General features: G+C 50.9%; 2 protein-coding genes across 2 annotated transcripts in view; one reads left to right on the top strand and one right to left on the bottom strand.

Moving 5' to 3' along the window:
- LOC148218217 (uncharacterized) overlaps positions 1–15,277 on the top strand; it is a 404,528-nt gene that overhangs the window by 21,682 nt on the left and 367,569 nt on the right. The gene's annotated exons all lie outside the window — the stretch shown is intronic.
- Positions 9,234–11,514, bottom strand: LOC148218220 (uncharacterized). Its single transcript, XM_088157958.1, has 2 exons — positions 11,419–11,514; positions 9,234–11,070 (listed from the first exon to the last, which is right to left on the bottom strand). Exon 2 carries the CDS (start codon positions 11,058–11,060, stop codon positions 10,404–10,406), a length of 657 nt encoding a protein of 218 aa, XP_088014084.1. The 5' UTR covers positions 11,061–11,070; positions 11,419–11,514; the 3' UTR covers positions 9,234–10,403.

Genomic DNA, 15,277 nt, shown 5'->3' with positions numbered 1-15,277 from the left:
AGTATAGAGCAGTACAGACCAGTACAGACCAGTTTGGGTGAGCTGAGCTCCAGGCTGGGCATGGGCTGGCCATGGGGCTGATGGTGCTGTGTGTGAGTAAAACCCTGTATAAACCAGTATAGACCAGTATAAACCAGTATAGAGCAGTATGGACTAGTATAGAGCAGTATGGGCCAGTACAGACCTGTACAGACCAGTATGGACCAGTAGAGACCTTCCCCTGTCCCAGGATGGGGACGCTGGGCTGGCACTGGGAGCACTGGGAGGGAACTGGTTTGGTGACATTGAGATGGTGACATTGTTTTGGGGACAATGAGTTGGTGACACTGGGATGGGACTGGGATGGAACTGGTGACACTGGGACACAACTGGGAGCACTGGGACAGGGTGTCCTAGGGTGATGTTATGGTGTTTCTATCTCCAATCGTGTGTCCTGATTATGTTTGGTATTATGTCCTGTGCTTCCAGGACTGAGTCTGAGAGTGAAGCTTTGTTTTGTCTTGTTATCAGCCGGCTCACCTCCCCCATGGTCTATGTTTAGGAGAGGTTTTAGCTCGGCTGGCTTGCTTGCCTGCTTGCTTGCCTGCTTGCTCGCTTCTGCCTTTTTCTTTCCTTCGCTTTGCCCTTGCTTTCTGCTTATTAGTTAGTTCAGCTAGGCAGTCCAACTTTTTCCCTGGACTGTTTTCTCTTCCACCCCGTCCCCTCCCTCTCCTGGATACCATCTGAACGGACGGGGACCTGGGAACCCCAAGAAACACCGGGAGGCTACACTTTGTCACCTGCAGCAGTCATCCCCAGCGCCAGAGACTGATAACTGAGCGACCACTCGCCAGAGAGACTGAGTTTGTCATCCCTTCAGAACGGTGAAAGAGTTTTTTTGTCAGCTGGTGTTGTCTTTTTTCCCTGTGCTGGGGAGTGTCTTGCTTGTTAAATAAACAGGTTTTTTCTCCCACTCTTCTCCAAGGAAATTCTTCCCGAACCCGGTGGGGTGGGGGGGGAGGAGTCGTGGGGTTTGCTGTCTGGGGGCTCCTTCTGGAGGTTTTCCCCCAAATTTGCCCAAAACCAGGACAAATAAATTGGCGCCCAACTCGAGGCTCGAGAAAGTGGGAAAAAAACCCTGTTCTAATAATAATAATTTGGTTCAAATTCTTTTGCGTTGGTATAGAGCAGTTATTGGCTATGTTGTTGGAATTCATGTCTTTTGGGGTGGAGGCCTGCATGGGATTTTGGTCCCTAGGGTTTTTTGAAGTCTTAATACCTTTGTGGTCCCTGGGTTTATTTGCTTATCCAGAAATAGCTCCGGTATTGTCCCTAATGCGTAGTTTCTGTAGCAGAGGGGCATTGACCAAAATATCCATCGGGCTGGGCTTGGTTTTAATGGCCTGCAGGAGATTTATAAAGGTGCTGGAATCTGTTCCAGGAATGTATGGTTCTTGGTTGTGGTTGTGCACTCAGTTTGTTAGAGGAGAAGCAGGGGATGAGGCTTTTCAGCCTTTGTTCTCCTTCTTCTCCTCTGAATTTGTTACATCCTTATTAGAGAATGTTCAGTTCCCCCTGAGTGTTAAAGAGACCATCTTTCTGGTGTTTAATATAGTAAGCTTTCTCTATACAGTCTGCAGTTTCTCTAGAATGAGAGCTGAGATTTCTAGAGGGGCTGAGACCCTTGACCCCAGAGTAGAGCCAGGCGTGAGGAATCCTGAATGGTGTGGGAAATGGGAGGATATGGGCCAAATCTTAAAGGAATTTTCTGACCCTACATCCTGGGATTTTCCATGTGAACAAATTCAGAACCCAGCTGAGGTAGCAAAGTACCTGAAAGAGAAGTGCCATGGTAATTCTAAGGAGAAGAAGATCATTGCAGTGAGCTGGGCCCTGGCATATGCTTACCGTACCCTGCTAGATACTGTAGGGCAGCAGACAGAGGAAGGGGGACAGGCAGATAAATCAGCCACTATCCCAGTCACTCAGGCTGCAGCCAACACCCCAGGCTCGAGGCCAACAACTACACCAGACAGTGAGCCTAAGCCAGCAGCTAAACCTGTCAGTAAGCCTCAACCAATGGCTGTTGCTACCAGCACGAGAAGTGGAAAGTGCACAGACAAGACTGATCGACCAGTGGATGATGATGATGATGATGCAGGAGAAGGACCCTCGACGCCTCCTGACATAAAACCAGGAGTCAAAGCAACTGGTACAAGATCAGAGGCCAATATTGAGTCTTTTTCCCTAAAGGACCTCCGTGGCCTAAGAAAGGATTACACCCGACGACCTGATGAGTCTATAATTAGTTGGTTGGTCCGTCTTTGGGATGCTGCAGGCGAGGCTACAATTCTGGATGGCACTGAAGCCAGGCATTTGGGATCCCTGTCACATGATCCTGTCATCGACCAAGGAATGATGAGAGGGCCTAACCCTCACAGCCTCTGGGCACGGGTCCTGGACAGTGTAGCACAAAGATACCTGTGTGCAGATGATCTTTATATGCAGCAGACCCACTGGAAGACGATAGAACAAGGGATCCAACGCCTGAGAGAAATGGCAGTGGCAGAGATTATCTTCTCAGATGACATAACAACTAGGAATCCGGACTTGGTACCATGTACATCTGTGATGTGGCGAAAACTTGTACGACTTGGGCCCCATGAATATGCTTCTGCTTTAGCAATAATGAAGCGGGACGAGAGGGATGAGACCGTGCTTGATATGGCAAAGAAGCTCCGAGCATATGCAGATGCTGTGCATGGCCCAACACATGCCAGAATTGCAGCTGTGGAAACACGTCTGCAGAAATTAGAAGACAAGATAGAGGAGAATCATAAAAGACTCAGGGAGGAGATTAAAGAGGACCTTCTCCAAATCTCAGCAGTACAAATTAGAGGCCCTGGTATCCAACGCAGACGTTCCCCTGATGGGAAGAGGAGGTACACCCCACGAGCTGAGCTGTGGTTCTTCCTACGTGATTGCGGAGAAAACATGAGGAGATGGGATGGAAAATCTACTGCTGCTCTGGCACAACGGGTGCGTGAATTGAAGGAAGGCAAGACCCAAAGAGGAAGTTCCACCAAAAGGAGAGCAGCTCCAGTTGCCCGTAGCCAAGCTGCCAAGTATGATGATGATGATATATCTGATCCCCTTGAAGGAACCTCTAAGACATATGCCCAAGGAAAGAAGGATAAACAGGCTTAGAGGGGCCCTGCCTCTAGCCAGGGAGAGGCGAGGGAAAATCGTGTCTTCTGGACTGTGTGGATTCGTTGGCCTGGCACATCGGAACCACAAAAGTATAAAGCTTTGGTTGATACTGGTGCCCAATGCACATTAGTCCCATCAAGATATGTGGGGGCAGAATCTGTTTCTATTGCTGGTGTGACAGGTGGATCACAGGACTTTACCTTGGTGGAAGCTGATGTGAGCTTGACTGGACATGAATGGAAAAAACATCCTATTGTGACTGGCCCAGAGGCCCCATGCATTTTGGGCATAGATTACCTCCGAAGGGGGTATTTTAAAGATCCAAAAGGATTCAGGTGGGCATTTGGGATAGCAACTGTGGTGACAGAGGGCATCCAGCAATTGAACACCTTGTCTGGACTGTCTGAGAATCCAAGTACTGTAGGACTTCTGAAAGGAGAAGAGCAAAAGGTACCAATTGCCACTTCCATAGTGCATCGCCGACAATACAGAACAACTCGAGATGCCGTGGTTCCCATCCATAAAATGATCCGTGAGCTGGAGAGCCAAGGGGTGGTCAGCAAAACCCACTCACCCTTCAACAGCCCCATCTGGCCTGTACGTAAATCTGAAGGAGAATGGAGACTGACCGTAGACTATCGTGCATTGAATGAGGTGACTCCACCACTGAGCGCTGCCGTGCCGGACATGCTGGAACTGCAGTACGAGCTGGAGTCCAAGGCAGCAAAGTGGTACGCCACTATCGATATCGCCAATGCATTTTTCTCCATTCCTCTGGCAGCAGAGTGCAGGCCTCAGTTCGCTTTCACATGGAGGGGAGTGCAGTACACCTGGAATCGACTGCCCCAGGGGTGGAAGCACAGTCCTACTATCTGCCATGGACTGATCCAGACTACACTAGAAAAAGGTGAGGCTCCAGAACATTTACAATATATTGATGATATCATTGTGTGGGGGAACACAGCAGCAGAAGTGTTCAAGAAAGGAGAGAGAATCATCCAAATCCTCCTGGAAGCCGGCTTCGCCATCAAGAAGAGTAAAGTTAAGGGACCTGCTCGAGAGATCCAGTTCCTGGGAGTGAAGTGGCAAGATGGACGGCGTCAGATTCCTACTGATGTCATCAACAAAATCACAGCTATGTCCCCACCAACCAACAAGAAGGAGACACAAGCTTTCTTAGGCGCCATAGGTTTTTGGAGGATGCACATTCCTGAGTACAGTCAGATTGTGAGCCCTCTTTACCTGGTCACCCGCAAGAAGAACGATTTCCATTGGGGCCCTGAGCAGCAACAAGCTTTTGCCCAGATAAAGCAGGAAATTGCTCATGCAGTAGCCCTTGGCCCAGTCAGGACGGGACCAGATGTGAAGAACGTGCTCTACTCTGCAGCCGGGAACCATGGTCTGTCCTGGAGCCTGTGGCAGAAGGTGCCTGGTGAGACTCGAGGCCGACCATTAGGATTTTGGAGTCGGAGCTACAGAGGGTCTGAAGCTAACTACACCCCAACAGAGAAGGAGATCTTGGCTGCCTACGAAGGGGTCCAAGCAGCCTCAGAGGTGGTTGGCACAGAAGCACAACTCCTCCTGGCACCCCGACTGCCAGTGCTGGGGTGGATGTTCAGAGGAAAGGTTCCCTCAACCCACCATGCCACCAGTGCTACATGGAGCAAGTGGATTGCCCTCATTACACAGCGCACCCGGATTGGAAAACTGAATCGCCCTGGGATTTTGGAAGTAATTACAAATTGGCCTGAAGGTGAAAGTTTTGGTGTCACAGATGAGGAACAAGAACCAGTGACACGGGCTGAAGAAGCTCCACCATATAACCAACTGCCAGCAGAGGAAACACGCTATGCTCTATTCACCGACGGTTCCTGTCGCATTGTGGGGATGAATCGGAGGTGGAAAGCAGCCGTATGGAGCCCCACGCGACGGGTAGCAGAGGCCACTGAAGGAGAGGGTGGATCCAGTCAACTTGCTGAACTCAAAGCGGTTCAACTGGCCTTAGACATTGCTGAAAGAGAGAAGTGGCCAAAGCTTTACCTTTATACCGATTCATGGATGGTAGCCAATGCTCTGTGGGGATGGTTGGAGAGATGGAAAGAGGCTAACTGGCAGCGTAGAGGAAAACCAATTTGGGCTGCCGAAGAGTGGAAAGATATCGCTACCCGGTTAGAGAAATTACCTGTGAAGGTTCGCCATGTAGATGCCCATGTTCCCAGAAGTAGGGCTAACGAAGAGCAGAAAAACAATCAGCAGGTAGATCAGGCTGCAAAGATAGGGGTGTCGAAGATAGACCTTGATTGGGAACACAAGGGAGAGTTGTTCCTGGCTCGATGGGCCCATGATGCCTCAGGTCATCAGGGCAGAGATGCCACATATAAGTGGGCACGAGACCGAGGGGTGGATCTAACCATGGACAGTATTTCTCAAGTTATCCATGACTGTGAGACGTGCGCTGCCATCAAGCAAGCCAAGCGGGTGAAGCCCCTCTGGTATGGGGGGCGGTGGTCCAAGTACAAGTATGGAGAGGCCTGGCAGATTGACTACATCACACTGCCTCAAACCCGCCAGGGCAAGCGCTATGTACTGACCATGGTGGAAGCCACCACTGGATGGTTGGAGACCTACCCTGTGTCTCACGCTACAGCCCGTAACACCATCCTGGGCCTGGAAAAGCAGGTCCTTTGGAGGCATGGCACCCCTGAGAGGATTGAGTCAGACAATGGGACTCATTTCAAGAATAGCCTTATCAACACTTGGGCTAGGGAACATGGCATTGAGTGGGTGTACCATATCCCCTACCATGCACCAGCTGCAGGGAAGGTGGAAAGGTACAATGGACTGTTAAAAACCACCTTGAGAGCATTGGGTGGGGGATCATTCAAAAACTGGGAGCAGCATTTAGCAAAGGCCACTTGGTTAGTTAACACCCGGGGTTCCACCAACCGAGCGGGCCCTGCCCAGTCTAAGTCCCTGAATATAGTAGATGGAGACAAAGTCCCAGTGGCACATATCAGAGGTTTGTTGGGGAAGGCAGTTTGGATCAATTCTGCCCCGAGTACAGACAAACCCATTCGTGGGATTGTCTTTGCTCAAGGACCAGGTTGTACATGGTGGGTAATGCAGAGAGATGGAACAACACGATGTGTGCCTCAGGGAGATCTGATTGTGGGGTGAGGCAGCATGAGACAGAAGGAAATGTGTCCGAATAAGTGAAAGATGGAAATTTCTACTTGCTGAAGTTTTTACATGCTGTTTAGTATGTTCACGATATGGAGATAAGGGGTGGAATGTCCTAGGGTGATGTTATGGTGTTTCTATCTCCAATCGTGTGTCCTGATTATGTTTGGTATTATGTCCTGTGCTTCCAGGACTGAGTCTGAGAGTGAAGCTTTGTTTTGTCTTGTTATCAGCCGGCTCACCTCCCCCATGGTCTATGTTTAGGAGAGGTTTTAGCTCGGCTGGCTTGCTTGCCTGCTTGCTTGCCTGCTTGCTCGCTTCTGCCTTTTTCTTTCCTTCGCTTTGCCCTTGCTTTCTGCTTATTAGTTAGTTCAGCTAGGCAGTCCAACTTTTTCCCTGGACTGTTTTCTCTTCCACCCCGTCCCCTCCCTCTCCTGGATACCATCTGAACGGACGGGGACCTGGGAACCCCAAGAAACACCGGGAGGCTACACTTTGTCACCTGCAGCAGTCATCCCCAGCGCCAGAGACTGATAACTGAGCGACCACTCGCCAGAGAGACTGAGTTTGTCATCCCTTCAGAACGGTGAAAGAGTTTTTTTGTCAGCTGGTGTTGTCTTTTTTCCCTGTGCTGGGGAGTGTCTTGCTTGTTAAATAAACAGGTTTTTTCTCCCACTCTTCTCCAAGGAAATTCTTCCCGAACCCGGTGGGGTGGGGGGGGAGGAGTCGTGGGGTTTGCTGTCTGGGGGCTCCTTCTGGAGGTTTTCCCCCAAATTTGCCCAAAACCAGGACACAGGGACACTGGGACAGGATGGAGGATACTGGGATGGGACAGGGACACTGGAATGGAACTGGGAGCACTGGGCTGGTGACACTGGGACAGGACTGAGGACACTGAGACTGAACTGGGGACACTGGGGTGGTGCCATGGGTGGCACTGGTGACGCTGAGATGGCACTGGGGACACTGGGATGGAACTGGGAACACTGAAAGGGGACGTTGGGATGGGGACATTAGGAAGGGACTGGTGACACTGAGGTGGTGACACTGGGACAGAACTGGTGGCACTGGGATGGAACTGGGAACACTGGGATGGTGACACTGAGCTGGCACTGGGAGCACTGGGCTAGTGACACTGGGACAGGACTGGTGGCACTGGGCTGGTGACACTGGTACGGGTCAATGACGGGGTGGCATTGGGCTGGCACAGGGACACAACTGGGACAACTGGGACAGGATGGGGGACACTGGGATGGCACTGGGGACACTGGGCTGGTGATGACATTGGTATGGGGACACTGGGGATGTGGTACTGGGACAGGACTGGTGGCACTGCGATAGGACTGGGGACACTGGGCTGGAACTGGGTTAGTGACACCAGGCTGGTGGCACTTGGGTGGTGACAGACAGAACTGGTGGCACTGGGTTGGTGACACTGGTATGGTGACAATGGGGGGGTAGCACTGGGATGGGACTGGGAGCACTGGGATGGTGACACTGAGAGGGAACTGGTGGCACTGGGACACAACTGGGAGCACTGGGACAAGAGCACTGGGACAGGATGGGGCACACTGGGATGGCACTGGGAGCACTGGGAGGGAACTGGTTTGGTGACATTGAGATGGTGACTTTGGTATGGGGACAATAGGGTGGTGGCACTGGGAGGGAACTGGAGACAGATTGAACTGGGAGCACTGGGATGGTGACACTGGGACACAACTGGTGGCATTGGGATGGAACTGGTGACACTGGGACACAACTAGGAGCACTGGGACAGGGACACTGGGACAGGATGGGGGACACTGGGATGGACTGGAGACACTGGACACTGGGATGGACTGGAGACACTGGGAGGGAACTGGGAGCACTGGGATGGTGAAATTGGTATGGTGGCAATGGGGCAGTGACACTGGGCTGGGAAGGAACAGGGAACAGTGAGCTGGTGACACTGGGATAGGACTGGGGACACTGGGGCAGCTCTGGTGGCGCTGGGGTTGAACTGGGGACACTGGGATTGAACTGGGGACACTGGGCTGGTGACACTGAGACTGAACGGGTGGCACTGGGATGCTGACACTGGGGCAGCCCTGGGCTGGTGGCTCTGGGGTGTTCTTGGTGCCACTGCTCAGGTGCCACTGTGCTGGTTGCCCTGCTGCCGTATCCCCGGTGCCACCTGTGCAGTGTCCCCATGTCCCTGCAGTGTCCCTGGACTCGGCGCACGCTGTGCTGGGGGTGGCCGAGGACAGTCACCTGCTGCTGGCCCTGGGCAAGGTGGCCGTGTCCTGCCAGGTGACCCTGCAGGCCTCGGTGACATTGTGGTGACACCTGGCCAGCAGTGCCCGTGAGCACCGAGCCATGGCCCAGCATCTGCGAGACCGCACCCAGCAGGTGGTGACCACCAGGGTCAGCGCCGAGGCCACCGCGGCCACCAGCAAGGTCACCACAATGTCCAGGGGCAGCTGGACACGGTGACATGGCACCTGGGGTACTTGGTAGACGCTGTTAACAGGGACATGATGGTGACAGATGTGGGACATGGCGACAGGGGTTCCCCAGAGCTGCCCAGGCCCTCGGGGACATCGTGGTGGCCTTGGGGACCTCGGTGGAGGGACACAAGGAGGTGATGCGAAAGCTGGAGGCGGCCCGGGATGCAGGGACAGGGTGGGGACAATGGGGGCGGCACTGTCACCACAAGGGACACTGGGAACCTTGGTGCCTTGCCTTGGGGACATCAGGGCCACCCTGAGGTCGCCTGTCCTGTTTTGGGTCACTACGATGTCCCTGCAGTGTCCCCACAGGACCGCAGTTTGTCCCCCTGAATCGTTAAAAACCGGAATAATCACGGACAAAGGCGCTGTAACTAATTAAAGTTACAAAGTGGTGTGTTTATTCACCGGCACGGGAGTCACCTCCCAAAGGCGTGACCGCCCTGAACAAGGTTCTTTGCCCTCTATTTATTGCCCCAGATCTTACATACAATACATGTGCATAACCCCAGCACCTCCCATCCCCACCCCATATTAAAATGAGCCCATTCGTCCTTCACGTGTGCGCAGTTCTTCTCTTGAATTGGGTCAGTGGTCTCGAAATGGGTCAGTGGTCTCAAAGGATGAAGTCAGGAGAGTCTTCATCAGGTCTCAGTGACCCTCTGGCACGATCCAAGGCCTCGTGCTTCATGATTAATGGTTTATTATTTTATGTTCTTCTATACTTAAGTTCATAATAGCAGATAATGATACCAATTAGCTCTTGCCTAAGCATCAAGTAATTACCTACCTAACTCACATCTTGGCCATGGAAACTCCTTCTACCCTTAGCAAAAATCTTTACTCTTTAAAGCCATGATTCAACTCTCCATGTCTGTGCCCCACCATGTTTTTGTCCCTCCGTATCCACACCCATGTCTCAGTTCAGTGTCTTTATTTTCACCCGTGTTGGTTGTTTTAAAAGGATGAAGAGAAATGAAAAGCAAATCGAGGCCAAAAGAAAAGGATTGCCTTGTCTGTGTGACCTGAGGTCCTCTGTGCTTGAGTGGGAGGGAAAAATATTTTTTGGAGGAATTTCCACCCCACTGTCTCCAAAATCTTGATTTTTGCCTCAGTTCATCACCATTTGGCTGCGGAAGACAACCTTGGGCAATAGGAAATGAAAATCCTGGAATCAGTGAGGTTGGAAAAGATCTCCAAGATTGTTCAGCATTCCTGGATGCCACCAGGAGATAGGATTGAACGCAGAAGATTTTCTGGGGATCAAAGTCAACAAATCTGCTCTCCTCAAGGAATTCCCAATGTCAGTTTGAGCCCTGATAGACGTTCCTGCTCCTACATTCATCCAGGTGCCCACAGGGAGACAGGATGATGCAGAGTCCCCCCAGCCAGATGACTTCCCAACAGGGATCACCAGGACCACGGATCACCAGGGCTGTGCCCAACGGGGGTCACTGGGGATCATCCAACACCGATCCTCCCATGGGGGATGGAGCTGGAGCAGAGCACAAAGCTCTTCCCACACTCGGGGCACTCACAGGGCTTCCATTAGTGGAGCCTCCGTTGGTGTCGGGTCAAGTGAGAGCTCTTGGAGAAGCTCTTCCCACACTCAGGACACTCGTAGGGCCTCTCCCCAGTGTGGATGCGCCGGTGGACAGTGAGGATGTCGTTGCGATTGAATCCCTTCCCGCAGTCGGGGCAGTGGAAGGGCCTCTCCTCTGTGTGAATCCGCTCATGTAAAAGGACATGGGAGCTGGTCTGAAACCTCTTCCCACACTTGGGACACTCGTAGGGCCTCTCCCCGGTGTGGATGCGCTGGTGGTATTTCAGGGCAGAGATCCACCCAAAGCTCTTCCCACATTCCAAGCAGGTGTAGGGCCGTTCCCCAGTGTGGATCACCTGGTGATGCATCAGATAAGAAATAGTCCTGAAGCTCTTCCTGCATTTCCCACACTCGTAGGGCTTTTCCCCAGTGTGGATCATCTGGTGTTGGATTAGCTGGGAGCTGTAGTTGAAACTCTTCCCACATTCCAAGCACTTGTGGGGCTTCTCCCCTCCATGAGGCTTCTCCACCAGCTCTGAGCTCTGCCTGGATCTCCGGCCGCCTTCCCGGCTCAGGGAGGGTCTTTCCTCCTCACAGCTCCCTGGGCTGGGTTTGCAGCCCCTCCTCGAGAGGGATCTCTGGGGCTTTTCTGCCTCCTCCATCTGCGCACACCTGGGGAATGAAAAATCCTGGTTTAGGGGGAAAGCAAGAAGAGAGCTCCATAAACTGGGTGTTCCTCCTTGCCCAAGTTCATCTCTGGTAGTCATTGAGCATCTTGTGTCTGTAATAACCTCACAAACACCAAGATTCCCACCCAAAATCCTCCCAACTTTAAGACACGGATCAAATCTCCCCAAATATCAAGCTTCAGCCAAAATCCCCTCCAAAATTTTGCAGGTTTAAAAGTAAAACCAGTGAGAGACTCCAAGTCAGAAATACATTTTGATAGGAAAAATGATAAGAGAAAAAAAATACATGCAATAGTACAAAAGAAAACAACTGACAGAATCAGAATACAACCTGACACCCCGCTAGTTAGGCTGGTGGTGGCAGTTCAGATGAAGTGGTCTTGTTGTAGTAGTGATGCTGTAGAAAGGTCTGGTAGCTCTTGTCCTCTGGAAACCAGTGGGTAAGGGCTGCCTTGGTGTTCCAAATCTCAGATTTTATCTAGGTAGGAAAGGCTTGGCTCCTCCCCCTGGCTGGAGCATCTCCCAATGGGATGATGGAATTTTATCAGTCATGCAGTGGCACTCAATGGCCCATTAACAGAAGATATCTTCCTGGAGGAAGGATGGGTTGTGGAAAAGATAAAGAACACTGCCCCACCTGGTTTTAACAGATGGCCCATTAGCAGAGGATATCTCCCACAGAGATAAGGATCACTGCCCCACAGATGGTGATAGAATTTGTACTTTTGGTCACGTCCTGTGACCTAAAACACATCCCCTGCTCGCCAGGGCCTTGAGGGGCAGCTGTCCAGCTGGGCCAAGCTGTGCCTGCACCTCCAGCCGTGCTGGGGAGCCTTGCCAGCTCTGGGCCCTGCTGTGCAGGAGGGTCCCTGTGTGAGCTGGGGCCTCAGCCACTCCTCTCTCCACACTCGCCCTGCTGCAGCTCCCTACTCTTCCTCCTATTATTCTTCCTTCTCCTGCACAATCCCACCTGCTCCTCCCACGTGCATCCATGGCTGCTTTAGGAATACAATGGGACCTCCACAAGCCCTTGCACCCCCAGAGCTCAGGTCAGGTAGAAAGAACAAACGGGTAATAAAGAAACACCTTTGGAAGCTGGTGATAGAAGCCAAGATGCCATGGCTATGGCTTTTGCCATTGGCTTTGGCCAGTAAAAAGTGCCAGATCCAGGGCAGATATTCCATTATCTCCCTTGGAAATGGTGTGTGAAATTTTTTACCCCAGTAATTCTTCATCTACTGGAGAATAATTCTACTTTTGTGTTGTCAGTTAGGTTTGGGCCAAGGATGTGACAAGCAATTTTTACTCCTTGGAGAAGAAGTAGAAAAATCTTGATTGCATTGGAAATTTTTGTGTATATTTTTGAATGGCTCTTAATGATGGCAACATTTCCATATGGGTTTTTCCATGTTCACGTTTAGGGTGGATTTTGCAATACCAGAAAAGCTTTAAAGGTGATGCTTCAATGCATAAACATTTAAGAAAATATTGTTAAAAATAAAAAAAAAATGGCAAAACATAATGCAAATTGTGGGGGTGCACTTGTGGATCACCCAATGACTGCTCTGGAATAGAAGCATTGGATCCAGGCACAGCCAGGAGAGGAGCTTTAGAAATGCAAATTAACACTGATAGGGCAAATTGTGCACCATGTACCAGGGTCCTGTTGCCTGGGGGAGGAATTTCGCTGATTTCCTCTGTCCTTCACCCCAAGCTCTGCCTGCTTGCACAGATGGAATTTGCACAACTAAAGGCAGAGCCCATAGTGAGGATATCTAACTGCAACAGAAATTGGTTAAGCTGCAAAGAGAAACAGCAAAGGAAAACGTTGTGAAAACTTCATGAAAAATGTGGGAGGGGGGAATAATCCCTCTCCCCAGTCCAACATGTGCTGTCACTGTTCAGAGAAATCAGTTGGGAATCCAAGTATTTGATGATTATTTAGAGAAAAGTGGTCAATTGATGCAGCCCTGGCTGGAGGGAGCACCCGAAAATGGGAAAAAGATGAACGGCCACCAGAACAAATCCTACAACACCATGGACCAGCCCCTGGAAGCCCTAATGATTTCGTATCAGGAGACAAAAAATCATAATCATAATTTGAGTGGCATAATTAGGTTAAAAACTGTCCTCGAAATAATAACTAAACAGACAGCTCCAGCTCCTGACTTTACTGCCCACCAATCCAAGGAAATGAACAATGAGACATTTCACCATGGGATAGAATCAGATTATCTGTTAAAAGAAGGAGAGGAGTTTGTGGAAAATTAAATGATTGAAACTGCTATTTGCAAACAGATGATAACCAAAAAGTGGTGAAACAGATAACAAAGGAAAGAAGAAAATAGCTCATATTCCAATCCAAATGTAGAAAGGATGAGAATGGGACACGTTTCTGTGGTTCCCTGGCAGACCATGGGTTAAACGAATGCTGTTCCTCCTCTGATGTGCTGCAGCAACTCTCATCTTTTTACCATGCACTGAGTGCAGCTCATTCAGCAGGTGAGCAAGGGGACGCAGGTGGCAGCCAGGCCTCCTGATCCAGAAACGGCTACAAAAGGACAGGGAATGAGGTCACTGAGAATAATCCCAAAATCAAAGAGGATCCAGGAAAAGATACTAAGTCAATAGTAATAAAGTTAGTGAAGATAATTATTGAGAAAATGAGAAGAGGGTTTGAACAGAGTAAGATGAATGTGCCTGGAGACAGGGCCAGGAATTTGTACAAAAGGAAGTAACAAGACAAACCATCATTTTCAGAAAATTAATTGGTACGGACAACTGCTCAGCCAAGATCCTTCTCAATTCCTGAACTTCGAGAAGGAGAAACACTTAACAGAGCCGGGAATATCGGATGTTATACAAAAGGAGGGGTGCATATTAACGAGGGCATGAAGTAGGCGGATCGCGAAGTCTGAACCCTCCAAGTACCTCAGGCAGTGGGGAAAGGGAGAGGGAGATCCGGCCGGGAAAATGAGGATAAAAAGGCGGCTGCGTTTTAGAGACCGCATGGCAAATGCCGCATGGCCTCTCCCCTTGTTCATGAATAAAGTGACTTTTACAGGACTCCTCTGTCTCTTTTGTGCACACAAACCTCTCGCCACGTGAATTATCCCGTAGAGGGATTTCCCCTTCCACCCCCCTTCCCCTGGGCAGCTACCTCTGTGCTACCCACAGGAACCGGGACGAGCCAGCGCTGCTCCGGCATCGGCTCCTGCCGAGGCTGCAGGTGGGTCTGGGCTCCATCCCGGACTCACCCCCAGCTCCCAGCGCCCTCAGCTCCCGCTCACCCCGAGCTCCCGGCGGTTCAGGGCAGCAGCGGTTCCTTGGCCTCCTGCCCGCTCCTCAGGCGAGGTTTCCGAGAAATGGCGGAGCTCGGGCAAAGGGAGCAGGGTCCGTGCCGCGTGCAGAGCCCGCCCCTCGCGGCGATTGGCTGATTCCGCTGTCACTCCTCGAATTCGCGCGCTGATTGGGCAGAGCCGGGGAGAGCCCGGCCCCGGGGCCGCCGCCACCAGGAGACAAAGAGCGAGCGAGGGGGACGGGGCTTGTGTGACTTAGAGCAAAGGATAAATCCATCTCAAACAAAAGATGTTCTTAACAAGCAAAAAGATTTTCACAGACAAACAAGAAAGCTGGCGTGGCAAGTAGAGAAAAGATCTCAGAATTTTCCAATGCAAGAAAACTAAAAAAGTACTTCTAGCTTAAACTGTAACATAGTAACCTTTGGTGATTGGACAATAGTAACATGAATATGGTCATGTTAGTAGTAAGGACAGGCTATAGGTAACAGTAAAGGATGCTCTGTAATGGAAAGTATGTAATGCACTGTAACCAGAACTAGAGAAGCTTCAGACGAACCTACAGCTGTGGCTGAAAAGGCTCCACGACCTGTGAATTGCTGTATCATCTAGATAAAACAAACAGCATTTTAAAGAGCCGTCTGGAGCCCCACATAGCTCGTTTTGGCTCTTACAGACGGGCACACACAGACACACAGACACACACAGACACACAGACACACACCCACCTAGGCACAGTCTCCACTAATGCTCACCTGCCCACAGGCACAAGACCTGTTGTCCTTAGAGAGCTCGTGCACACGAATACGTGCAGTGTCATTGACACACGGATGTCCCACACAGAGCCGTGCTCACCCTTGCGGAGCTGTGCACACCTACAAGCACAGAGCT

Source organism: Sturnus vulgaris, unplaced genomic scaffold (assembly GCF_052056855.1).
Source record: "Sturnus vulgaris isolate bStuVul1 unplaced genomic scaffold, bStuVul1.hap1 Scaffold_194, whole genome shotgun sequence".
Taxonomy (NCBI): domain Eukaryota; kingdom Metazoa; phylum Chordata; class Aves; order Passeriformes; family Sturnidae; genus Sturnus; species Sturnus vulgaris.
Note: the sequence above shows the minus strand (reverse complement) of the source record. Positions and strands in the feature narration are given on the sequence as shown.